The sequence below is a fragment of the Lobosporangium transversale genome, assembly GCF_002105155.1.
Source record: "Lobosporangium transversale strain NRRL 3116 chromosome Unknown BCR41scaffold_4, whole genome shotgun sequence".
Classification (NCBI taxonomy): domain Eukaryota; kingdom Fungi; phylum Mortierellomycota; class Mortierellomycetes; order Mortierellales; family Mortierellaceae; genus Lobosporangium; species Lobosporangium transversale.
In genome coordinates this window covers 1167375-1191188 of record NW_019028982.1, presented here as the reverse complement: position 1 = coordinate 1191188, position 23814 = coordinate 1167375, and the positions used below count along the sequence as shown (strand labels likewise).

Below are 23814 nucleotides of genomic sequence, written 5' to 3'. Positions count from 1 at the left end.
CGTGAAAATATTGAGCAAATCAATGCGTTGATTCGCTTGTGTATATCAAAGGAACCCACGAGTCGGCCCCATTTTACCGCAATCCTCGCCAGAATCAATGATATCAACCCCCATAAATCCAGTGACTTTATCAGTAGTATGGCAGCAATGCTCGAGAAGTATGGTAACGACATGGAGGAACTCGTACATGACAGGACTAGGAACCTTCAAATGAGGACCATGGAGTTAGAGGAGGAGCGTGCCAGGACGCATCGGCTATTGGATGATCTTCAAAAAGCCAAAGAAGGCGCTGAAGCAGCAGCAACCGCGAAGTCAAACTTTTTGGCCAACATGTCACATGAAATTCGGTATGTCACTTCCCTTCTTTTTTATACCTTTTGGTGGAGATCGAGTACCTTAGTCCTCTAATCTCTTGTATACCATTGTTTTTATATGGTGAAACAGCACCCCGATGAACGCCGTCATTGGCATGTCTAGGATATTGTTGGACTCCAAGTTAAATCCCGAATTGGCAGAATGTGCAGAAACGATAGAGTCCTCCGGGAACCAACTGATGACGGTTATTGACGATATCCTGGATTTTTCAAAGATCGAGTCCGGTAAATTGAAGCTGGAAAGGCGACTCTTGGACTTGAGCTTCGTCATGGAATCTGCTGTGAACCTGATAAGCTCGCAAGCTATAGCAAAGAAACTGAGCCTGGTGTACGAGATTGACAGAAAGTGCCCTGTGGAGATTATGGGCGATGTCACACGTATCCGCCAAATTCTGTTGAACCTGATGAGCAATGCAGTCAAGTTCACAAAGGAGGGGTCGATCCATGTCACTGTCACGGTTGAGAACCTGCCTGAAGTCAGGTTTGAAGATGAACAAGACGTCAAGACGGAGCCTCCTCGGCCTACCCGTCTTGGGGATATCAGTAGACCGACTCTGACATCCGATTCTCTAAAAGTGCCGAGAGTCAATACGCTCGCAAATCCTACAATGAGCCAATTACTGTCTTCTCAGGGATCCATCAATCAAACCGATCAAGCTGTTAATGGCGACTCGGTATCCCCATTATCTACAGAGCTCCCAGCAGCCAATAGAGCTGATGGTGTGGTCCTGTCGGATGGCACACCAGTAATAGGTCGTACCGGCTCGGGCTCACTTACTCCCCTTCAAACCAAGCCTGTCAAATTGCTTTTTTCTGTGAAGGATACAGGTGTCGGCATCCCATCGGATCGATTTGATAAGCTATTCACAAGTTTTTCGCAAGTCGATGAGAGTACAACACGAGAATACGGTGGCACAGGTCTGGGTCTCGCAATTAGTAAACGGCTCAGCGAGATGATGGGCGGCAGTATGTGGGTCGACAGCGTTCCCAATGTCGGCTCCACCTTCTACTTTAACATTATCCTTGATAGTCCCGTTGGATGTCAGACGTACGAAGAGCAGTTTAAGCTCTCAAAGTTAACAGATATGAAACTCGTGGTGGTAGATGATTCTGATATGGGTCGCAAGGCCTGGAAAAAGCGAACAGATGCTTGGAACATGCACAGTGTCAAAATATTAAGGAGTAATGAAATCATGCCGTTCTTGGAAAAGAGCTCTGAATCTGGTGTCCAGGAGAGGATCCAAGATAAGATGGAGGCTTTGATTCTAGAAACAGATCTTAATGGATTCCTCTACAAGAAACCCGAGAATCTTTTGGATGCCATCCGAGCAACTGCAGCCAGAGGATCATCCCAATATCTTGACATTGAAGAGAGTCTTGCTCCACCTTCTATTGTCCCTGTAATTATCTTCAAAGATATGAGAGACATCAAGGCTGCTGCGTCGGCATCAACCTCATATCATGGCCATGCTCGTCGAGATGCATCTCGGTGGAGTGGCGAACGAATCTCGAATAGCGATACAAATGAAGAGCCTGGAGTTATTTGTCGTCCCCAGCATGACAGCCAGGGTTGTTTCTCTAACCCGTATGCACCAGAGTACAGAGATCATTCTGGCTCATCAACGTCGTCCCTAACACTGGACAGGGCTCCGCCTTCGACTTCGAACCAACTGGGTATCAGACCAACATTTACCACCACTGCTGGAGCCGGTAATTTGTTGACGCCCGGTACTCAGACTACTTTTTACGAGCAGAGCATTAGCAGCATTGACCATCTCTCCGCAGCTGTTCCATCGCCTGCTGCATCTCTGAACAAGGCTTGTTATTTCAGTAGTAGCGACAACGAGTCCACTACGCCAACACAAGACATTTCTGCTGTCCAAGGTCCTGCTCGGCTGAAAGGCGTTTTTGCTGCTCCAATTTACTTTACAAAGCCAATCCGACACTCTAAAGTCCTGCAGGCGCTCACAGAAGATCCAATGAATATGGAGCTGGATGTAGAAGAGCTGGCTCCGATGGACGACTCTACTTCTGTATTGACGTTGTTCAATAGCGCCATTCAACCAGTGCCAGTGTCCATATCACCTCTTTCTCCTGTTCCTATTACAAAAGAGCCGGCAAATGAGAATGCATTTGTGTCTGGTTTGGTTCCTACTCCTGCTACTGTAGATATGGTACAAGTACCGCCAGAGGAGAAGCTGGTCAAGTCGATGATGGGAACGGAGAAATCCATGATATCGATTATGCCACCTAAAGAACAGAGTGTACCCAACTTTCGAGAAGTAAGGCCCAGAGCTGGCTCAGGGATGGGATCGGATATGAAGCTTCCGTACCAGCAGCCACGGCCCGAACCTCAGTCTCGTCTCGGTGAAGGAATAGAGGTTCCCATGGCTAAGAGATTGTCACTGCAAAAAGCCAGAGCCGCATCTAAACGAAATGCTGGCGGCAGGTCCTCAATAGATACACCTAGCTCTACGGGATACGCATCGCCATCGTTGGCGGCTGCGGCAGCCGCCTTGTCTTCGACAGCGCGCAAGATGGCTAAGGTTCGGGTGCTGGTAGTGGACGATAACCCCGTAAACCTAAAGGTAGTCTCCAAGATGCTCGCGCGGCTGGGCGTAAAGCCAGATGAGGCCAACAATGGACAAGAGGCCGTTGAGCTGATCGAAAAGAAGTCAGCTCAGATGCGCTTTCTGGAAAGAAGAGGGGACCAATCTGATACAACTAACATGGATTCTGGTATTAGTGGCTTATCAGATGGTGACGCAGAAGACAGGTCTTTATCTTTGGCTCCTGCAGATACAGAACAAACAGCCATACAAGCAACAACGACAATTCCATCACCAGCAATGCCATTATCACACTTGGACATCAGCGCTAATCCCGGCTCCGAGGCTTCCGGGGCGACAGGTGATAATCCTGTTGCTGACAGTAATGATGGTCAGAAGCATTTCGTCCCCTATGATCTCATATTCATGGATATATGGATGCCCAAGATGAATGGCTTGGATGCTTCAGTATACATCCGCAAGCATTTATCTGGTGGTACATCGGATCGACCTTACATCATTGCGATGACAGCATGTGTGATGCCGGGTGATCGAGAAAAGTGTATTGCAGCAGGCATGAATGACTACATCAGTAAACCTCTGCGTAAAGAGGAGCTGGAGCAATGTTTGCGGATATTTACAACTCACCATCTGCGTCAATGAGGGCTTTACTGCCTCATAATATACCAACCTCAAGCACACACTGAGCGGCGTACACTATTGCTATTGTCGCTACTATCATTCTTGTTATAGTCATCATTATCGGCATTGGTATATTGTCGTTTAATTTATCATATTGAAACTACATAGAGTATTTGTTGCATTTAATTAAACCAGAATGTAGTCTTCAGTGGACAGTAATATTGAGCTCATCTCTCTCGCATATTTCTTTAAGCACTGCTAGGTAAAAAAATAAAAAAAAAAATTACTTGGCAGTTTTAACAAGCAGGTGCTCAAATGATGCTCAAAGAGGTGTCAAAGTGACTGAAGAATAGGGGTATATCTATGAAGTAAAGCAATGGCTTTCGGCTCAACACTACTCAGCTGCTCAAAGAACAGCAGCGATTGCCTCAAAAGGAGAGTCTTTAACGCTATTATTTACATTTTGATGAATAGGCTGCTAGAAGTACCACAACTACAACTTCCTGCGAAACAATTCATTGTAAAGCACATTTGGTCATCAGTTGTAGCCTACTAGTTCCAAATGCATAGTTGGGTGATGCCGGTCAGCTTGCTTACTATCTCAGTCAGCTTCTCTCTGCGTCCTTGCTAGCAACCTAGCCTAAAGTGAGGAACGAGAGTGAGACCGGACGGCACTAAATGTTCGTTAGGGATGAAACCAAACGGTTGAGGCCACGCTCTCGCCTCCATCTCATAGCCAGGAGTTGCATAAAGCTGAAGAAAAGATCGTCCATGTTAGCGCAGAGCAAAAGGCTGCAAAGAGAGTTACAGATAAGGCGCGTACTATTGAAGAAGCTACCAAACTGGTAGTCATCGAAACTGTCAATAGGAATTTATAAGTCAAAAATAACGTTGCGGGTAAGTCCTCAGAAGCCGTCCTTAATACCCTCACAGTCTCACTCTTTGCACATCATGTCAAAAAAGTGGGTTTTATATTCCGCGATGCTCATTGGCTAGATTCAATTCAATTTAAAATATTATTTTAAAAGAGCTAAATGACGCGGTCTATTGGCTAATTATTTTGCTTGTCTCCCTCCTCTCCAGAACAAATATAAAATCCACTTTTTGACACGATGTGCAAAAAAGCGAGACCAGAGTGTACCTTGAAAGAAACATCTGCTAAACTTCCATTGCACTTACTGCATGGACGCTTTGTTAAGTTCATTTTGTCCCAAAAGGTTCGCCAGGTTCGCCAGGTTCGCTCAACTTTTATCCATAAACGGTGTTATTAGAACAGCGGCATGTGGTGATTGGGTTTATGTTACATCCTCGGATGACCATACAGTTCACAACTTTGCCATGGTTGTTTACTTTCTTTGCACCGTCCCATATATTCTCGGGACCACCAAAAGTGCCCTCCACCATATTCGAACTCGGAAAAAAAGACGGATCGGTGCATTTACATTCTTTGGAGCGCTCGTCCCCATGATTTATTTTTTCATTCTGCACTCTGCACAATAGTCCATCGCGCCCAAGGAAGGGGGTTAAATCTGTTACTTACCAGAATACAATGTATGAGGATTGCGTTGGCTATTTAGTGTATCAACTCACCTGCTTCTTTCTACTCCTCGCTCTTTTATTTAACATATACTACTATGGTTTCTTTGAGTGGTCGCTCATTTTTTCTGATCTAGCATTTGGTACAGTCTCAAAAATTGACTTCGTTCATGTAGTAAATGTTGGAATAAAAGGACATTATGGCGCCTGTGGAGCTCACAATGAACTCAGGAGACCTGGAGATGACCTTAGAGGCTCCAGCAGAGAGGAAAGTAGCCAATACTAGCGAAAGAAGCAGATATTTTGCTTACAGCAAAGCTCGGTCAATTTATAGCCAGATCAAGCTTGCTGAAACAATTGTATTTGCCATTGACCTGCGCTTGACATGGAGAAGATACAGGCATTAACCATAGATGAAAAGAAATCCCTATTATATAGGCCTCATCTTCTGGTCAATGTTAATGTCACTTCCTCTGATGGTATGGTATTTTCCATTGTGACATATGGGGCTATCCGGATACAATCTATTTCTATTCTGCAATACCATATCCGGACTTTTAGGGATCAATAGCCTTCCCAAGAGAGCTGAACGACCCAAAGAGCTTTTTCACCTACTATTCTTCGTCAGTATTCTCTCGTAACTAGCCATGGCCCTGCCTATCGTCTCATGACAGTCGCGATTGGCGTTACCCCCCACTAGTGACATGGGGTGCAACGCTTTGTAGACAAAGCTTTTGGAACGGCAGAGCAGAATGTGGCGCTATGGCGCTGGCTTTAGGCCTTATTCTGCATAATGCAATCATACAAGTATGGTAGACTAGTAACCCGATTTGGCCGATTATGAGCTTGAGTAACGGTGAGCACAACAACATGTTGGGCCTATTGGCAAGTATGCGAACCATGCTACTCAAGGAACCTTATAAGCACGAGGCAAAAGCAATTGATAGCTCAAAAGAAGACGATAACTCAACTAAGGCAGCAGGAGGAGGAGGGAGATGCTTGATTTGTTTGCACTCTATCCATGCTGAGGCATCCACGATTTGCCGCTAGTCGCTAGATGGCTATCTTAATATAGGCCCACCCGACCACCGGCAGATTGATGGTGATTATTGCCATGGCAACAGGCCTTTATCTATCTTCGAGGTGTCAATTCCTAACACCTATGCCTTGGTTTTGTATCGGTTCTACAGGATTAGCGCTTTTACATTTTGTTGAAGACAACATTAAATTCATAGGAGTACTATCTTTATTATTTTCTATCCTTTCTCTCCTCCCTACCATCATCAGGTCGCTATGCCACCAGTCTCCGGGCCGAGCACTTTTGGTGGCAATGATAACCTATAATACTTTGGCGCTAGCGCATGTCTGTGTTGCTGCCTATGCATTTGCTCCTGGGGGCGGAATCATGAGGGAGCACATGGATTATGTCTTGTTGCTATGCAGGGCTGTCTTTTTCTTGACATCCTCAATGCCCATGCGGCCACATGGGCCTTTTACCTCAGAGACACACAAACACTTTGTATTCTCAAGCGTGCGATTGTATGCAAAGCTGATATTAGTCGACTTGGTTTTATTATCCTTTTTATATGCCTATGACGCTCATCTAGAAGTGTGCAAAAGCCGTATCATATAGAACATAGGCTTACCACAGCGGCCATCTAGGCCATTCACTTTGCGGCTGATAATAACAAGTACAATAATGAGATCCATATACGCGATATGGTTCGTGACCTGGGATTAAATGTAGTCGGTCTTCTAGAATCGGATTACAGAGAATGATTATGGGCGATCGCGATTTGACGCAGTTCTTAGAAGAAGGCCTTAATATATATGCAAACCACGACCCTGGTCCTACAAAGGGCACTTGAGATTGTACCATGTTTCAAAATCCCCCATCAAATAGTCTCTAAAGGATGAACCCGCCTATAATATCCATATGACATTGGAAATATACAGGAAAGAGATAGATGTGGTTGTCTCACATAACGGATAGGAAGAGGATCATTTAGGTTTTCAACTCCAGACAAGGATTTTGCATAGAGATCAAGGAATATATATCCGATGAGTTTATGGCTGTTTCACAGTCATAAATTTGTGGTTCTCTACTGCGCAACCTTTTCAAAACCCTATTCCAAGTTAGAAAGTGGTCCACAAAAAAAAAAATGCCAAGAAAAAAAGAAAAAAAGGAAAATATTGAAGCCCAGGAACCTTGGGTGTATGTGAGGAGCTTTTTTTAACAACAAAAAGCCCAGGCAAAAATATCTTTTCAAACCCTGTGCAACCCTGAAAATTTTAGAGCCAAGAAATCACTGCCAAGAAAATACGCAAAATCCTTGACTTCAATGATGCCGCGTTGTAGTAGAAAAGAACTTTGGCTTTTTTTTTTTTTTTTTTTTTTTTTTTTTTTCCTGTACTCATTCTATGCTTAAGGATACAAGCAAAGAGCGGTAAGCTCTCACCAAGCACTGGTGTTATTACTTTTTGATGGACTAAGTAAGTATAAAAAGGCTTCTGATCTCATCTATTTTCTTTCCATATCTCTCTTTTACGTTGCTTATTCTAGTGTGGGATCATACAACGATTCACATTCTATTCCTTAATTTCAGATAAAAAAAATCTTCGTTAACCATCATATTACATCAACCATGGGTCTCGCCACATTCCAATCAGTCATTCGTTACTCCTTGATGCTAGTAGCGTTAACAGCGTTCGGATTTGACATGTTTTTCCTCTATGTCTATATCCATTATCCGGAAGTGGTTATGTTCTGGCGATATTACGCTGGCACAGCTCTGGTCGGCTTTCTCTTCTTGATATTGGTCTTTTCAGAGATTGGATACCGTATCAAAAACGCTCAACGACGACGATATGAACGACAATACAATTATAGTTCCCAACAGTATGTATCCTTCTCGTCTCTTCATACCCCTAGCTTGGTACACCCTGTCGTTGCCTCACCGCCTTTTGCTGCTGCTGCTACAACTGTTGTCCCGGGATCAAGTGAGCCTGAGGGTGGGGTCAACAATAACTATAAGAATAGTGATAACAATAATATCCATGGCAATATCGTCAATCTCTTGACGGCGCCCGATGATGCATATCATCTTTACCCTCGATATGGAATTGTTACACCAATTGAACGCCGTTCTTCCTGCGTCACTGCTTGGTCCATCATTCGCTTCTTAGCTGTCTGGCTCATCAGTGCTGGTCTTCTCAATATCTCTATCCAAGCTTATCAACGACATGAGCGCCAAATCTTTACACTGCCCTTCCAACGGGATACTCAAGATCGCGCAGATATCTACGATGGACGCTACGGCATCTACAACCCTCGCGACCTCTACAACTGTCCTCATATTGTGCGCTCCAATCTTCTGTCCTACCTCTGCGTGTTCGATCAAGTCGCCTTAGGGTTTTATTCACTAGCAGGTCTGTTGGCTGTTGCTGAAGGCATAGCCGCCGTCATTGTCGAGAACCGTACTCGAGCAACATTCAAAGGACTTTACAACCCCAACGATGATATAGCTAATAAGATGTGGGGCAAGCAGAAGAAAAGTATCGACTCCATGGTGAAAAGAAGGAGCGAGGTCTATGATCAAGCCGAGATGGGCAATGCTCATGTGCTTACCATCCCTGACCACTCTACCACGCTATCTACAGATAATGCCTTGGAGATGTGCCAGTATGGGCTTGCACACGCCAAAGCCTGCATGTATGATGATAAAGCTTCACAAGAAAGGCCTCTCCCACCATTACCAGCACGTCCTGCTGCAGCACAAGAAAAGGATATGGTAGAATCTGATCAATATCAAAATTCTCATGCCTTCACCAGTACAGCCGCCCACATTCCATTGGAGGGAAATGCCAAGGAAGGCCAGCATTCTCGGAACACGGTTTTAGACTCTTTAGTCGATCATAGCGCTTTGGATAGTAAAGAGGATTCTACTGCTGCTACTATGGTAGACCCCACAGGAAACCAACCCGGGCCTTCCAACTCTTTCCCAGTGGATATCAAGCGTTCAGATGGCCTGTAGTTTCTTTTTATTTTTTTTTTATTTTTTTTTTTCTGAAGCATCTATCTTGTCATCGTATCCATGTATATAACCTATCACCACTGTATTCTAGATGGATATTGTTTAGCAAAACACCGACAGCACGCTTATACATATATTTCCCAATTCAACCTTAATAAATAAAGCCTTTAAGCGTAGTGATATTTAGCTTAAAGAGTAATTAAGGAACACTCATATAAATGGTCTACTTTAGCAAACGACACGCCAAGTTATTCGTCCGTCGCATCGTAGGTGCCTAAATGTCATATCTGGTGTCCATCTTATTAAGCCTTTGCGCCGTTAGCTTCTCAAGGCTATAATTTTATGTACCACTGTTGATAAGTTGGTAATGTTGTAGATAACGATTAAATAGTGATGTTAATATTGGCATCAGCCAGTGGTAACCGAAGTGTTGCACCCATTGCTGCACATATAGGCCTTGTGGAAGATCTGACAGTACCACATAAGATTTCGAATTAGCTGCTTGGAGTAGTTTCGCGTCACATGCCGAGTATTGGTTGCCTCCTTTTCTCTACCACTCCTGGTTATAAGTGGGGGAGGAGAGGAGAAACACGGAACGGGACAGTGATCTCATCCTTTTCTTGCCTGGATTTCTTTATGGAGGCGGAGGTGTTCACTTTGATTACCTGCATTCTTGTGACTTTTGGCTGGAAATGATATGAAATGAAGAAGGGACAGAAAACGAGAGGGATTTTGTTTCCCATTCTAAGCTCGATCCATCATCAATGGATTTTTTAGTCTGAACTATTGCTTCAATGTGATCTGGCTTACATCACGAACTCCTTCTATGGTGGTGGTTTAAGGTAAGGGGAGTGTGAAGGCTGGGAAAGCGAAAGGGGAAAATGATATAAGATGTTAATTGTTGAAGGGAGATTGAGACTGAAGGACATAGATTTTTATGAATTTTTAAAATGTGGAGCACACGGACACATCCAGCGCCGGGTAGACTAGTAAAGGATGAAATATATAATTCTGGTTTTTAACTACTGGGCAATTGGAACTAATTGGTATTGGAGTCGCGATATTAAGTAATCCGTAGCCACGAAACAAATGAAAATATTAGGCGTTTGTTGATAAAAAATAGTCTTTTTTTTTTTTTTTTTTTTTTCGGAACACAGGGGCGAATACAAAGTCGAAGTCTTGTCCTCTACTCCATATTTAATGAGCTGCTTCATTAGACTTTCCTTAGTGACAGGCTATCATTGATGTCGGATTCAGATTTATTATTTGGGTCGTGGTGTTGTTACCTTGATGGCATGGAATCTCGTGAAGTGGCGGCTCTATACAATAGAAACTAATGTGGGCCAATCAGTCATGTTCGCGCTTAGAATTTGTCATCTATTCGTCAAGCAAAGATCCCTCTTCTCCTCAATCATTTCCTTAGTTGTTTATTTCAATAAAAGGGCCAACGCATGTCGGCGTGTTACAGTGATGGTGCGGGAACAGACTTAACGACGCAGCCTGCCTTGCCACCATCTACAAATACCATGAACCTCTTCACGTCCGCCAGTCCTTTAACCCCGTTAGCTGCGCTGTCAGGCGGCCCCGAGCAAAAAGCGCCACCGAACATCATCGTTGGTGGTGGTGGTATCGCAGAATTGGCCGATACTTTTGAGTAATTAAACCGGCCCATCAGATCTGTATAGCCATCCTTCCAGAACACCGTGTCATTTTGACCATTCTGACTACTCTTCAGCTCTGCATAAACCTTGACATATCCACCACGAAGGGGACGATTCTTAGGCTGAGGCCGAGGCCGACAGCGTGAGCTATTGCCACTAGCACTACTGTCCAACTGCTCAAGTTTTGTCGTCACCTTGATCATTCCTGACAGCTCCTGGCATTGTACTGTGATATTTTGAGAGTGATATGCCTTCCAAGTCTTTGTCGCCGCTGGCGGGACCGTAGCCACTGACACCACCACGTTTGTATTCCGATAGTGCTCCAAGATTGGAACCTTGAGCACCCCAATTCCATCCTCAGAAGCCTTAGATACAAACGATACAACATGCTTGTCAATACCGTTAGGTTTAATCAGACGATAGCTTACTGAAGCGCTTGTAGAAGGTACAGATGAAGGTATGGTATATGCTGGAGTAAATGGACTGAACGATCCAAATGCTGGTGGTCCAAAGAGAGGCTTGGGAATGGTGCCACTACCAGTGCTAGCGGCGGTAGCTGTCGTCTCGTCGTCACCCTGCTCAACGAACGCGAGCGGAGAGGCAGAGAACATTGCTTCAGCGTCAATAGCATAGTATTCTACAATGACTTCCTTAATTCCGGAATGATGTATTGTAATATGGCTATCCGGCTCGATTCCGAAATAGACTGATGCAGGACGTTTTTTGTTAAGCCCTGAAAGAGCTTTGCCAGAATTGACAGTTAGGGATTCTTCAGTCGAGCCCATAGAAGCTTCGGGCGCAACGGCATCAACCTCGCCTGAATCCACTTCTGATCCAGATTTAAGCGCCGAAGCACAGGATTGCTGAATATCATTGACATAAGCTTTCATATCCTTGAATAATTTGTTCCATCGCTGCACTGGGTAGTTGTGATACTTGTCCACAATCTCCAAGATACCTGTAAAGTCAAGGTCTAGTCCGCTGACATCATCCCCACTACCGCTTTCATCATCTTCATTTGTCTGAATTTCAACACAAAGGCTAAGGTATGCGCGAAGGTAGTCATATTGGATATGCTGGAAATGATGTGCACCATCTGTTTGCTCTTCGTCCTCACTATTCATCGCCTGATCAAGCTGCCTCTCTTCAACAAGAGCCGTCAGCCTGACAAAATGCTTTTTGGCTTCAAGGATTCTGTCTTGAGCCAACAAATAGATTATCAGAACGAGCAGATCATTAATATCGTGATACGGCTTCTCGCTGAGCAAGGTCAAGAACCGTTCATACTGGTTCTTGAACTTGGTATTCAAGACCCTTACGTGCTTGGTAGCCTTGTGAGCTATTAGTGGGAAAGAAAGGAGGGAAATATGAACATTCGTTACTTTCATAGCTCATCTTTCTTTTTTTTTTTTTTTTTTTTTTTTTTTTTTTTTTAGTAGTTGCAAGCTAAAGGGGGAAGAAGCTCTTTACCACGTGCGTTAATAAGAGGAAAGTACTCGACGTACTGAAATGCCTCCTTGTATAAGGAAGGTGGTTGGCATCGATCCTGAGGCCTACGAACCACAAGCCCTGACGTAAACCAGTCTCCAACCAACCGAGCTATCTGCTTTTTTCCGATGTATTCACTTGCTATTTTCCGCAACTCTTTTCTGTCGTCCTCTTGTGTAGCATGCAGCACCATACTTACGCTCCAGACTTGGTCGATGTATTCGTATCGATCTCGGAGAACTTTGGTGACGGCTTTGAAAAAAGCAATATCACAGTATAATCTGGGGATCAAGAGTTCTACATTCATGCCATCCAATGGATCAGACCTTAGCTTCTGAAGAATATCTCCTTGTGTCCCGCAGGAGAGTATGTAAGACCAAGAATTGATTTCAGCTACATCATGGTCACGGCTAGATCCCAGTTTTCGGACTTTGAGGGTTGCTGGGTTTGCGAATGCGACGATATTTTCATAGTCGGAGACATGAGCTGGGTAATGTGAAAAATCGCCTTCTTCTGGGAAATAAAAGCGATATTCGTATTGAAAGGTTCCATGCGCACTTAAATCGACATCCTGGGAGGCTTCGAGAGGGTCATAGACTGGGATTGTGCCCTGTGGGAGTTGTACCTCCAAATGAACTTTCATAGGATTCGGGGTCGCATCTAGCGTAAAGAGGGCAGATAAGCCAATTTAGATGATTGATGCACTGTTGCTACTATATTGACTCTAACCAGATACTTACTTATCAAAACCACATGTGCTCCATAAGTCTCTAAAGAGTTGAACGTAGTTCCTGGCCGAATGTATTTGCGTACGTCAGCCATCAACTTGGCGTTGTACTCCGTCCGGTCTAGTTGTGCAAAGTATTGCTGCATAATCAGAACTGATCCAATAGCCGGTGCCTCGGTGTGTTCCTAAAATCCATTCACGCGTTCCAAAGTTAATATGAATCAACGATTCGAAATCTAGCGGTGATGTTTTCAAGTACCTTAGTCGAAGAGTGAAACACCATTGCGGGAGAAAGCGACGAAGCAAGTAGATTGCCATCGATAGAGCGCCTGATGGTTGCCTCTTTAGGATTAAACATCAGATCGAGCAGCGCGATAGTTGCCATAACGGTCGTGAACGTTCCAGCATTTGCTACGAAGTTCTGTTAAGAAAAAAAAATTAAAATTATGTATCTGGTTACTATAAATTGAATTTGAAACAAACAAGTGAGAACATTTAAGTCCATCAATAGGAATGCCTGCTACCTCTGACAAAAATGATCCTCGCTTAGATTCATCGTACTCCATATAATCTAACCAGAAGGCATTGACATCCCCACGGCTGTGTTCAATAGTCTGATCCTGCCTGCCCCAGTAAAATGTCTCAATCATCTCTTTTGTAAAATCGATAGGCTTGTACTGCTGCTGTAGGATTTGGGCTGCTAACCGCCGCGCCTCGTGATGGTTTGACGGCGGTAGCTGCTGCTGCTGTTGCACTTGCTGTTGCACCTGTTGTTGCATCTGTTGCTGCATCTGTTGCGCTTGCCGCTGCAGTTGCTGCCGCAGTGCTAATTGTTGCAATTGCAGCTGCTGTGCTTGCTGCGTTGGCTGTTGTTGCACCTGTTGTTGCACCTGTTGTTGCACCTGTTGCGCTTGCTGCTGCAGTGCTAATTGTTGCAATTGCAGCTGCCGTTGCTGTTGCCATTGTCGCTGTGCTGGCAGTAAGCCTTGTTGTGTTGGAGTTGACACTGAAGCTCCTCCAAAGGACCCTGATGCCACTTCCCCAAATGATATAGACATCCCTTCAGCAGGCGCAGGTGCAGGCTGATTAGGCACGTTTGTAGCTGCCACTGTGCTCCCAAATGTTCCTGACGGCGTGGTGCTAGGCATAAATTGACCAAACATGTTTGCAGCAGGTGTCGTTGGCGTTCCAGACGACCCAAACAAACCAGTAGTTGTTGCCGGCACCACAGATGATCCGAATAACCCGCCCGTTGCTGACGGTGCCGAAGAAGACCCAAATAAGCCTCCAGGCGCTGCCTTTGCTGTAGCTGTTCCAAATAAAGCACTTGATGTTGCCGCTCCTCCGGGAGATCCAAACAAGCTTGAGGGTGCTGCTCCAAATGTAGGAGTAGGCTGTCCAGGCATATCGGTCGCTGGCGCTGCGCTCCGAGGCGCCGCATAGCTGCTGGAGCCAAAAGCTGTTCTAGAAGCATTTGACTCGAGCCCCTCAGCAGCGGGTGGAGCTCCAGAGGCTCCGGTCCCGAACAGTGAAGTTCCTCCAAAGGTGCTCTGCATGGCTAGAGCTGGATCGCTTAACTGTATAGCACCAATCAAAGGCTTGTCAACCATTTCGAAATCATCATTGTCACTTTTTCGCCCTTCCGATCCCGTCTGACTATTATCCAGCGATAAAAAAAAAAGATCAATCAAATGAATCGATGGGCTCACAATGGCTAGAAGCAACGTAAGAGCTGTGGAAGTGAGGTGAAATAAATAAAAAATTACAAGCTTACCTTCCAATGTTTCCAGGGGTTGTGGATGGAGAAGAAGGGGTTATTCCATCGTCAGTGACATCTTTTAAGGCGCCTGATTTCATGACGGCCTTGAATAATTTGGAATTGGTGGAAATCTTAGCTTTATGGACTCTGCTTTTTATCCACTGGGCAACAGAAGCTCGCAAGCTTGGAATTCGTTGTGCGAGAAGACATTTTTCCATGCAAGTCAACAAACTGAATTCATTTAGAGTTGTGTACTTCTCCAAAGATGCGCCAATCAAGTAGTTATCCATGAACGATTTGACCAATTTGTTCTATTTGCGTTCGGATTTGAGATACATTAATTGATATAGTAACCAAGCTGGTCGTACTTTTTTTTTTTTTTTTTTTTTTTTTTTTTTGAGTCAAGTACCTTGACGAACGGCTTCACGACTGCATCGAAATAAGGCCGGTCCTTCCTATAAAGAAACAAGTTGAGCTCATGGCAATTCCATTTCGAGAACATTTCGTTCTTGGTTATGAGGGAAAATTTATGCCAGTCCACAATGAACCTAAACTTGCGTAGATTCTGCTTGTGTGCTTCGCCCTCTAGCAGCGTCATCATTAAATCGTACACCTGACTCACAGAGTTTATGACTTGAACTGCAGAGGCTGAACTTCCAGTTGAGGTAAGCGTTATTGTATGCGGTTTAGCTTCCAAAGCAGCGCGTTCATCGCTTGATAGAGATTGATGCATACGGGCTCTAGGATCCAAGATTGCCCCAGTTTTTTCACCGGTATAGTGCTTATCATAGCTTAATGGGCTCTTAAACCTCAAGTCGCGTTTTTGGTATTCCCATTCAATAGGCTCTCCAAACACCCTTAAACCGCGATTGGACGCCGTAAAGCAGCGTTGGATTGCCTGTGAACCATCTATAGCGAAGATTTGCAAATAATTGCCCTCTTTCAGATCTGCATGGTTCAACTCCAATACTCCACTTTGGCTTGGAAGCATATTTGCAAATATCACGCTAGGGTTGGCTATAAAGGTGAATAAGGGAGGCGCACCAGGTGGTAGAATCTTGCGATGACGCATAGCGCCACCACGTCCAAGATCATAGCCTGGATTACTTGAAACCATAGTCCTATCCCCACCGGGGCCCCTAAAGGTATTAGAACGCGATGAAGCGTTATTAGGGTTATGTCTTGTCATCTCTTGCCGAGACACACTGGTTCCTCCTATGCTCTGAAGGAGTAGAGAAAAAAAAGTTCAATATAAAAACAGTCTCCCTTGTGGCGCCTCCTTTATGATGTATAATGCTCTTATTACCCGTGGATTAAGTAGGACACTGGGCTTTGTCAACAGGTTACCAGCCCAATGCTTTGATTGGGCTCTGCGATTCAGAATATATTGATATTCTTCCCCTAGGACTCTTCCTTCCTTAAATAATGTTGTTTGCTGGTTAGTCTGCTTTTTAAACCAAGGCCTCCCATCCTTGAATGGCGCCATATCATCAAGCATAGACCTGTATGGCTTGAACTTTGAGGATACAACACAGACTCGTGTCGCAGGTGTCCAATTCTGGAGTTGAATATGGATCTTCTGTTGTACCAGATCATCCGTAACTGAAGAGATATAGAGCGGATGCCTCATACTGTTCCGAATTTCGAGCATAGGATTTGTGCGGAGATGAAAGCCTTCCAAACCTTTGATAGCGTCGCTTTGTATTAAAGATGCGTTCCTCGGGCTCGAAATGAGGAGATGTATAAGCGTTTCATCATCCAAGTGTAAATTATAACAGCCTGGATCCAAGTGCCCAATTATGAGTAAATCTTCTTCCAATCTAATATTCTCAGTGGCGTCTTCAATACAACAGCTATTTTGGCGTTTAGAGATGTAAAAAGAATTTTAGCGAGCATTACTACATCCAAAAGCGCGTAAAGTGTTTTTTTTTTTTTTTTTTTTTTTTTTTTTTACCTATCACTTCCAAGGTCAGACGCACATCTAAACAATACCACTGCTCGAGTCTCGAGGTGGTTCTGGAAGCTAAAAGGCAAGTGAATAGGCGCGTCTGCGGAGCCATGAATGACTTCAGGATATCTTTGTTGTTTTTTAACCGCAAATTCCCAAGTAGAATGACCAGGTATACAGGATAGCTTTATAATCCCCAAAAGCGAGCCTAAATGGACAATACCATCCGCATCCGATAGGAGGTCAATTTCAATTGTGTCCAGTGAAACTAAATGCTCTATATTGATCTTGAGAGGCACGCCTGGTCTTCTTTCACCTGTACGAAATTGAAACATATGTTTGAATGTTTGAACATTTGGAGAAAAATAGTCTATTCCCACAGGATGTTGCGAAGAATTATAGCATAGATCCTTTTCCGCTATTCACATACCGTTTTTACCCATGACGAGGATCTGATATTCAGGATGAACCTGACCTATGACAGGAATAGCCCGGAGAACAGTAATGATTTCCCCATGCACTTGAACTTTATTCCTTTGAGATGCCGCATGCAGCGTAACCATCTCATCGGCGCTGCTTCTATCAATTGCGTCCACCAGTATCCGGAAGGTATAAAAAAAAATATAAAAAAAGGCATAGTTTAGTGTCTGCACTTATCATAAAATAGATTTGATTGTGCACTTTACCTAACTTACTTTTTAAAATAAAACTCCGAAGTGTCAGAAAGCTCTTGAAGCGTGCCTGTTGACAACGATTTGATTTTCGCTCTAAGCAAAAATCTAACACGAACCAAATCCTCTGGGACCTGGTAGATGTACTCTGTCCAGTCCAGGTCATGCAGCTTGAAATCTTGGACAGAGATCATGGTCTCGGAGCCATCATTGCTATAGGATGTTACTTCCAGAACAACTTGCTCTAGTAGATCCACAGGGCAGGTTACATCTGCGTCAACAAGGCGTAAGGTGCCCTTGAGCAACACCTTCACATCCATGTCTGCTAGCAGCGACTCGTGATCAATATAGGATGATATCAACACCTCATATGATTCGAGGCGGTGCCGGAAGCTACGGCGGCTTGTAAAGCCGTTATGTGTGATGAAAAGGCTTTCCTGAGAATTTGAAGACGACTTGCGATAAGGAATGGTAATATCGCCGTCGCGATTTGTCTAGTGTTTCACATTTTTTTTATTTTGCGTCATTTTAGGGTCTCGTACTTTTGCAATCAACTTGAAAAATTAACCCCACAGCACCTTTCGCTTTTTTCTTACCTTATAGTAGTGGCTGTTGAACCAAACTCCAACGTTCTCAGTGATTTTTTGTTTCTTTTCGTCGATTATAGTAAGCAAATGACCTGCCACAGTCTGCCTTTCTACAAAATCGAGGTAGCCCTACAGTGTAAAATTACTGATTAATAGGCTGCGTCGATTTAACAAATGTCCACTACATTTGCTTTTCCTTCTAATTACCTTGGTGAAATACGCGCTACTGTTTTCGCCGTTACAGACCACATCCACTACAAATGAGCCCCTACAATCCGCTAACTCTGGTAACGTTACTAGCAAATCGTGAATCTCCAATGCCGGATGCTCCACTGTCAATTGGTGCTCCCAGTTAGGAGTTAGTCCATCCAAATCCAGATCGAGTCCCAAAGGACCATCTTTGGGGTACTGCTGTAAGTAATCAAGAGTCTGGATTTCAAATACACGGACGAGGATCCGGTTTGCATTCTTGATCTTCAGTTTGAGGACCACAGGATCGGAGGGCATGAATGTCTGGGGATTATCATGCGTAAACTTGATAATTGTTTCCTCTGTCAGCTTTAACAACCCTCCGTCGGAAAGAGGAAGCAACGAAGACCATTTCTCAATGTCTGATGGCGTGTGCTTCTCCGTTGGGGATGTTAACATCACACGGGCGAGAAGTGGATGAAGGAAGGAGTGGAGATCGAAGTAAGGCTCAAATGTAGACACGGGTTCCTTAAGTCGTAGGAAATATGTGAGGTATTCCACAACAATATTCTCGTCGCGTACTTGCGTAGCGACTCGGACTCTCTGTTGTGTAAATATAGAAATGAAAATGAAAAAGTTGGCGCCATTGCAAGTGCGAGACATTCATTCATGGTATCACGATAAAAAGTAAAATAAAATAAAGATACCGAGGACCAATACTCCAAAGGACGGTCGGCGTTGGGGGTAGCAAAGCCCACAATATAATTAGGGCCTCCGTAGGTAGCGAGCTGACTCCTGTTATAGAAGCGATGGTATCGAGGAATGGCAATAAACCTAGTAATATATACCAAAAAAAAAAAAAAAAAAGATTCAGCTTAGAGAAATAGATATAATTAGAAACAAATGCAAGTTCATTCATTTATATAAAAATGCCAGTAGGCCCCTATTGTTATAGGCAGATGGCATACTTCAGGAACTTGGTCTTATCCATAACACCGTTGGCTAAGTCATACTCCAAGCTCATCAAATAAACCGCAAGCTTGTGACGATTGAACTTTGATGGCAATTGGTCCACGAACGAAAGCATACGGATCAGCCATTCACCAAGGATTGTCTTGCTCGGATCCCGCTGCCCCTGCTGCGGTGGCGACAGTGGTGATAGTGGCTCTGAAAAAATGTCTGGTACGATCCGCTTCTCCAGTAAACCTACAAACCCTTCATCTTGCATGCTCCCTGATACATTGTGCTGGATATATTTTAATTGTTTAACCGTCAAATGCTTTAGCTGCTTGATATCGTCCCTGAAGGACAGCATATTCGCACCGTGAAGCCTAATAACCACTTTAGCAATCAAGATATCGATGGTATCGATCTCACTCATGGCTGCCGCATTACCCTGTCCACTGATTCCTTGTTGCTCGCCAGGTTTTGACTGTACCACCACGTTGTTTGAGGAAAGAGGTATATTCATCTTTTTGAATAGGGATAATAGCTCGCTAGGCGTGGTTGTACGCAACAAAAGGTCTGACATCTGCGGTTGTTCCAATAGATGCTTCCATACAACAGCAGGGATGTCAGTTGGAACATTTTTTTGGATCAACTTCTGTATTAATGAACTAATGAGATAGTTGGTCTCAATCAATTCATCATGCAGCTTGGTGGGTACTTGTGCTAAAATACTGCTTTCAAGCCATTGCTCTAGCAAGTCTACCGTCGCCTCAGGCAAGAGGCTGTTGGTGGCGTTGTCGATGTTTAGTCGAGTTACCGAGACTGGACCGAGCTCCACTTGTTTCATCAATGACTCTCGATCCACTTCATAGCCCAAAATCGCGAATTGTGCTCGGAACTGTTCCATGATCTCCCTGTTTTGATCCCCAAAGCTCGCTTCTGCATTGTGTAATACCGTTCGGGCCTCTTCGATCATGGCAGTCGTGATCTCTTCAGGCAATGTTTGCTGGAGCTCTTGAGAAATGAGACGAAGTTTCATAAGATGATATTCTTTTGTCCCGGCTGTGCAGGACTTAAGGAGATCCTGACGCGCATCAGGGTTAAGAGCATATTCTTCCAAGTATTGGAATTCGAGGTCTGGATTAGGATCCCAGGTACTTAAGCCCTTTCGATTGTACGAGAACAACATGGATGTACCTCCGTACTCTTCTTGCCTTTTTTTTTTCCTTTTTTAATTTAACTGAGTGAATATAGTTATTACTAAGAAGCGCGAATAAGCAGAGGAGGGAGGGAGTGAAGGGAGAAAGAAAGAATAGAAAAAGAGAGAGAACTTTCTCTCCCTTTTATATCTTTTCTCACCATACAAGATGGGTCATGCGCAGTACCTAATGGAAAATCGAGCACAGCCCAACAGCATCGTCAATTAGAAAATGATTTCTTCAATCTTTAATTGCTGTGGTTATTTGCCCTTAATTCCTTAATTCCCAATTGAATTATCACATGGCCCCTTGAATCGACTTTTTTTTCCTTGAACATTTTTTTTTTGTGCCTTCCATTCTTTTTCTCCCAATGTCGTTCTTTCTCCCAAACAAATTGAATCCTCAGGGTCAAAAGTAATAGATCTTTGAGTGAATTTATTTTCGCTGCATATGAAGTCAAGTTACTCATTCTTGACAAACTCAGATTAATAATTCCTCTGTTTTTTTTTTTTTTTTTTTTTTTTTTCCTGTCACAAAAAAAAGGCTTTTAACTATTATCCTGTCTTTGCCTATCTTTGTCTCCTCCTCTTATGTTCTTTACAAGCGCTGTAGGTTATACAACACTCTAACAAAACAAAAGCTCCATTCTTTTTAGCAATTAACATTACTAACCCTCGTATGTCATATAAATGTTATACTGTATTTAGTGGTACTAGAGGAAAATCCTCGCGGACCTGTCACAAAGAACAATGATCTTCTTGCTCAGTATCAGAAGGACAAAGAGCGAGACTTTCAGCACCAACAACAGCATCAACAGCAAGAGCAATATTCAAACACATCATCATCGCGCAATATATAGGGGATTCTTATTATCATAAGGAATAAATTGTTATAAATTATGAATTTATAATTCATTGTGAAAAAGTTTGCGGGAGAATATACACAGATATACAGGAAAAGAAGGAATGAAGAGTGGAGTGTGAAGACAATGAAAGGACAGTCAAAAAAGAAGGAGCAAAACTAAAACAATAATAACGAGCATCAGCATTAATAACAACAAGCACAGCAACAATAACAATAAGTTAAACATTCTATGTGGACTAAATGTGGAAAAAAAAAAAAAAAAAAAAAGAAATCGATTACGCCAAGTACCCAAGTCAAAATTACTTCTTTCTTCACTTGTCATCGTCATCACTGATCCAGAGCGACCTGATGAGGGATATAAGTCCCTTGAACCCATCAAACCTCTTCTCAACCAGATTGGCGTCCTCTTCCTTGTCCTTAACGACTGAGCGCTCAAATGCAGACGCTTTCTCCTTGTCCGATTCGTTGGATTTGACGCCCTTGTCATCCTTGTTACCTCCCCCGTTGATGTCATCAAGCTCCCCATTTTGACTCTCTGCCTGGATGCTCTCAAGCTTTGTCTTAGCTCCTTGACTCTCGGTGAGATCTCCAGGTACATTCCCAGAAGAACCAAAAGATTTTTTATTTTTCTGTTGATTGGACCCGTGCAAGGTCCTAACGAGACCGCCATTGTTAATGCTGCCATTGGGGATCACATTTGTCATCGTTGGCGCCGTGCCCGGGAACCCATTGCGACTAACTGTAGGAGTCATGGCCCCTGGTTTGAGCAATTGCTCGGCCCAATTCCAGAAGGTCCTATCATACTGTGTCCTATTTGGATTTCTATTGACATTTTGACTCGATGTCTTCATCTCGATGTCAGAAAGCGATGGCTGTGGCGTCTCAATGTCATTAAATAGTGGTGATGCCTCATCCAAGAAGCTCAACCAGTCAGGATCAAGCCCTTCCTCTGAGAGACCCAAAGCAGATAAAGGTGATCCGTTGAATGACGTTGGTGTTTCTGTGGACAATGGTGTAAGCGGTGGCTGGTATAGTCCATCAGTCTGAGTCCCAATCTCGCTTCGCTGTGTTATTGGTTGAGGAGTTGCCTTGACCAGGGGTGCATCTGGCTCTGAAAGGGTATTGGGGAACAGTGAAGGCCATGCAGTTGGCACATTACTTACTGTAGAGTCTCCACTCTTTGAAATGTATTCGAATGGAGATGATAACTCCTTAAGTAAGGAGTTATATGTGGCATCCTTGATTGAATTACAATCAGTATTCATACTCATCGCTTGCGGCGTTGGTTGCTGCCCTTGCTGTTGGTAACTCTGTTGTGGAACAACCGGTTGTGACAGAAGCGTCTCAAAGGCTGTGCTTGTAAGAGCCATTGGGGAAAATGCTCCTGACGACGGTGAAGTAGCGCGCGATACATTGTTTCTATTACTGCGGAAGTCGAGTAACGGAGGCATAGGTGATGAGCTATATGATTGATCTGTGTCTGCAGGCGAAGCGAGTGTCTGTGGATTACTCAAAAAAGCGCTGGCGTGGGCGTTGTTGTTGACGTTATTTTGTGCGAGACCACATGAGAGTAGTAATTCGTCGATATTTGAGACACCAAGCAGCTCTTGATTTGTTAATGCTCGATTTGGATCAGAAAGGAAAACATTATTGAGGCTTGGAGGATTAAAAATATTGGAAGTTGGGATAGAAGGGGCGATTGGAGCAACAGAAATGTTAGTGGTAGGAGTAATACCGTTGTTGATGATGGGAGCATTAGCATTGTTCGTTGTTGCTGTTGTAGTGGCGTTAGTGATACCGTTTGGTCCATAGCCTGCAGGTGTGTGAAAGGGGTTAGACGGTGGCCTCGTATTCTGATTTTGAAACAGGGCGTTCAAGGCAATCTGGTAGGCAGTATCAGATGTCATGGAGTTTAGAGATTGAGCATCCTTCTGTACAAGGGTGTTTCTTGTCAAGTCTGGAATGGTAGCCATGTACTTTGTAAGATCCGACTGCCCACCAACCAGATCCAGCCTAGTATTCGGCAACTTCGAGTTAGGAGAAGCAGGTGATGGCAAGGAAGATACAGGATTTTGCATAGTACCGGCGCTGATGTTGTCTACATTGCCAACGAAGATGCTGTTCGTTGTCGTAGGGCGGATGCCCTGTTTCGCTGTTGCTGTAGCTGGTGCTGAAAACGCTGAACTCGAACCCGAGCTTGAAGAACTGGGTGAGGTATCACGCGACCGGTCACCGTTATGGAAAGGATGGTGGTACTGGTGCCCCCCATGACTCATCGATTCGATAGTCTCAGGCTCGTCCCATTGTAGTTGGATACCCGCAGGCGCGTTTTGAGTTTTACCGGTGTAATACTGCTGGCCTCGCATTTTGTGAGCCATTGCTTTGGCATGACCTCGAGTCCCTCGTGATTGGTCATCCTTTTTTATTTTGGTGTTGTTTTTCTTGTTACTGCCATTAGCATAAGGTCTCCAACGCAGCTTTGCGGGCAATGGCGGTTGTCTGTTTGCTTGATCTGTGTCCATTGTCCAGGGTAGTTTTAATGTGAAGGGGAAAGAAGAATGGGGGAACAGCTATGATAGGCTAGCTTGAATCGTTTAAAGATATGACCGAACTGTGACGACAGTGTTTTAAAAAAAAA

The 23814-nt window shown here is 44.0% G+C and overlaps 5 protein-coding genes across 5 annotated transcripts; 3 read left to right on the top strand and 2 right to left on the bottom strand.

The window, feature by feature from the left end:
• Positions 1-643: 643 nt before the first annotated feature.
• Positions 644-3586, top strand: BCR41DRAFT_300294 (histidine kinase-like ATPase; the record flags this gene model as incomplete). The annotated part of the gene is made up of 4 exons (XM_022020558.1): positions 644-874; positions 1169-1408; positions 2489-3048; positions 3307-3586. The coding sequence occupies 4 exons, from the start codon at positions 644-646 to the stop codon at positions 3584-3586; spliced, it is 1311 nt and encodes a 436-aa protein (XP_021885234.1).
• A 3957-nt stretch (positions 3587-7543) lies between these two features.
• On the top strand, positions 7544-9173 carry BCR41DRAFT_346898 (hypothetical protein). Its single transcript, XM_022022980.1, has one exon. It carries the CDS (start codon positions 7747-7749, stop codon positions 9133-9135), a length of 1389 nt encoding a protein of 462 aa, XP_021885233.1. The 5' UTR covers positions 7544-7746; the 3' UTR covers positions 9136-9173.
• Positions 9174-10597: 1424 nt separating this feature from the next.
• On the bottom strand, positions 10598-20392 carry BCR41DRAFT_419260 (hypothetical protein; the record flags this gene model as incomplete). Its single annotated transcript, XM_022029734.1, has 15 exons — positions 19134-20392; positions 18873-18999; positions 18184-18768; positions 17986-18105; positions 17414-17883; positions 17149-17297; positions 16725-17034; positions 16077-16623; positions 15180-15992; positions 14786-15081; positions 13536-14667; positions 13271-13432; positions 13025-13196; positions 12267-12944; positions 10598-12135 (listed from the first exon to the last, which is right to left on the bottom strand). Exons 1-15 carry the CDS (start codon positions 20300-20302, stop codon positions 10598-10600), a joined length of 8268 nt encoding a protein of 2755 aa, XP_021885232.1. The 5' UTR covers positions 20303-20392.
• Positions 20393-20624: 232 nt separating this feature from the next.
• Positions 20625-21205, top strand: BCR41DRAFT_156443 (hypothetical protein). The gene is made up of 3 exons (XM_022019622.1): positions 20625-20726; positions 20856-20920; positions 21020-21205. The coding sequence occupies exons 1-3, from the start codon at positions 20683-20685 to the stop codon at positions 21169-21171; spliced, it is 261 nt and encodes an 86-aa protein (XP_021885231.1). The 5' UTR covers positions 20625-20682; the 3' UTR covers positions 21172-21205.
• A 241-nt stretch (positions 21206-21446) lies between these two features.
• On the bottom strand, positions 21447-23814 carry BCR41DRAFT_346893 (hypothetical protein). The gene has a single exon (XM_022022979.1). The coding sequence runs from the start codon at positions 23696-23698 to the stop codon at positions 21488-21490; it is 2211 nt and encodes a 736-aa protein (XP_021885230.1). The 5' UTR covers positions 23699-23814; the 3' UTR covers positions 21447-21487.

Excerpts from the sequence above, each read along its gene's own strand:
- BCR41DRAFT_156443 (XM_022019622.1), top strand. The coding sequence starts at position 20,683 with ATGTCGTTCTTTCTCCCAAACAAATTGAATCCTCAGGGTCAAAA. Across the intron at positions 20,727-20,855 it reads TTGAATCCTCAGGGTCAAAA|GCTTTTAACTATTATCCTGT; the intron begins GTAATAGATCTT and ends CACAAAAAAAAG. Across the intron at positions 20,921-21,019 it reads TTATGTTCTTTACAAGCGCT|TGGTACTAGAGGAAAATCCT; the intron begins GTAGGTTATACA and ends TACTGTATTTAG.
- BCR41DRAFT_346898 (XM_022022980.1), top strand. The coding sequence starts at position 7,747 with ATGGGTCTCGCCACATTCCAATCAGTCATTCGTTACTCCTTGATGCTA.
- BCR41DRAFT_346893 (XM_022022979.1), bottom strand. The coding sequence starts at position 23,698 with ATGGACACAGATCAAGCAAACAGACAACCGCCATTGCCCGCAAAGCTG.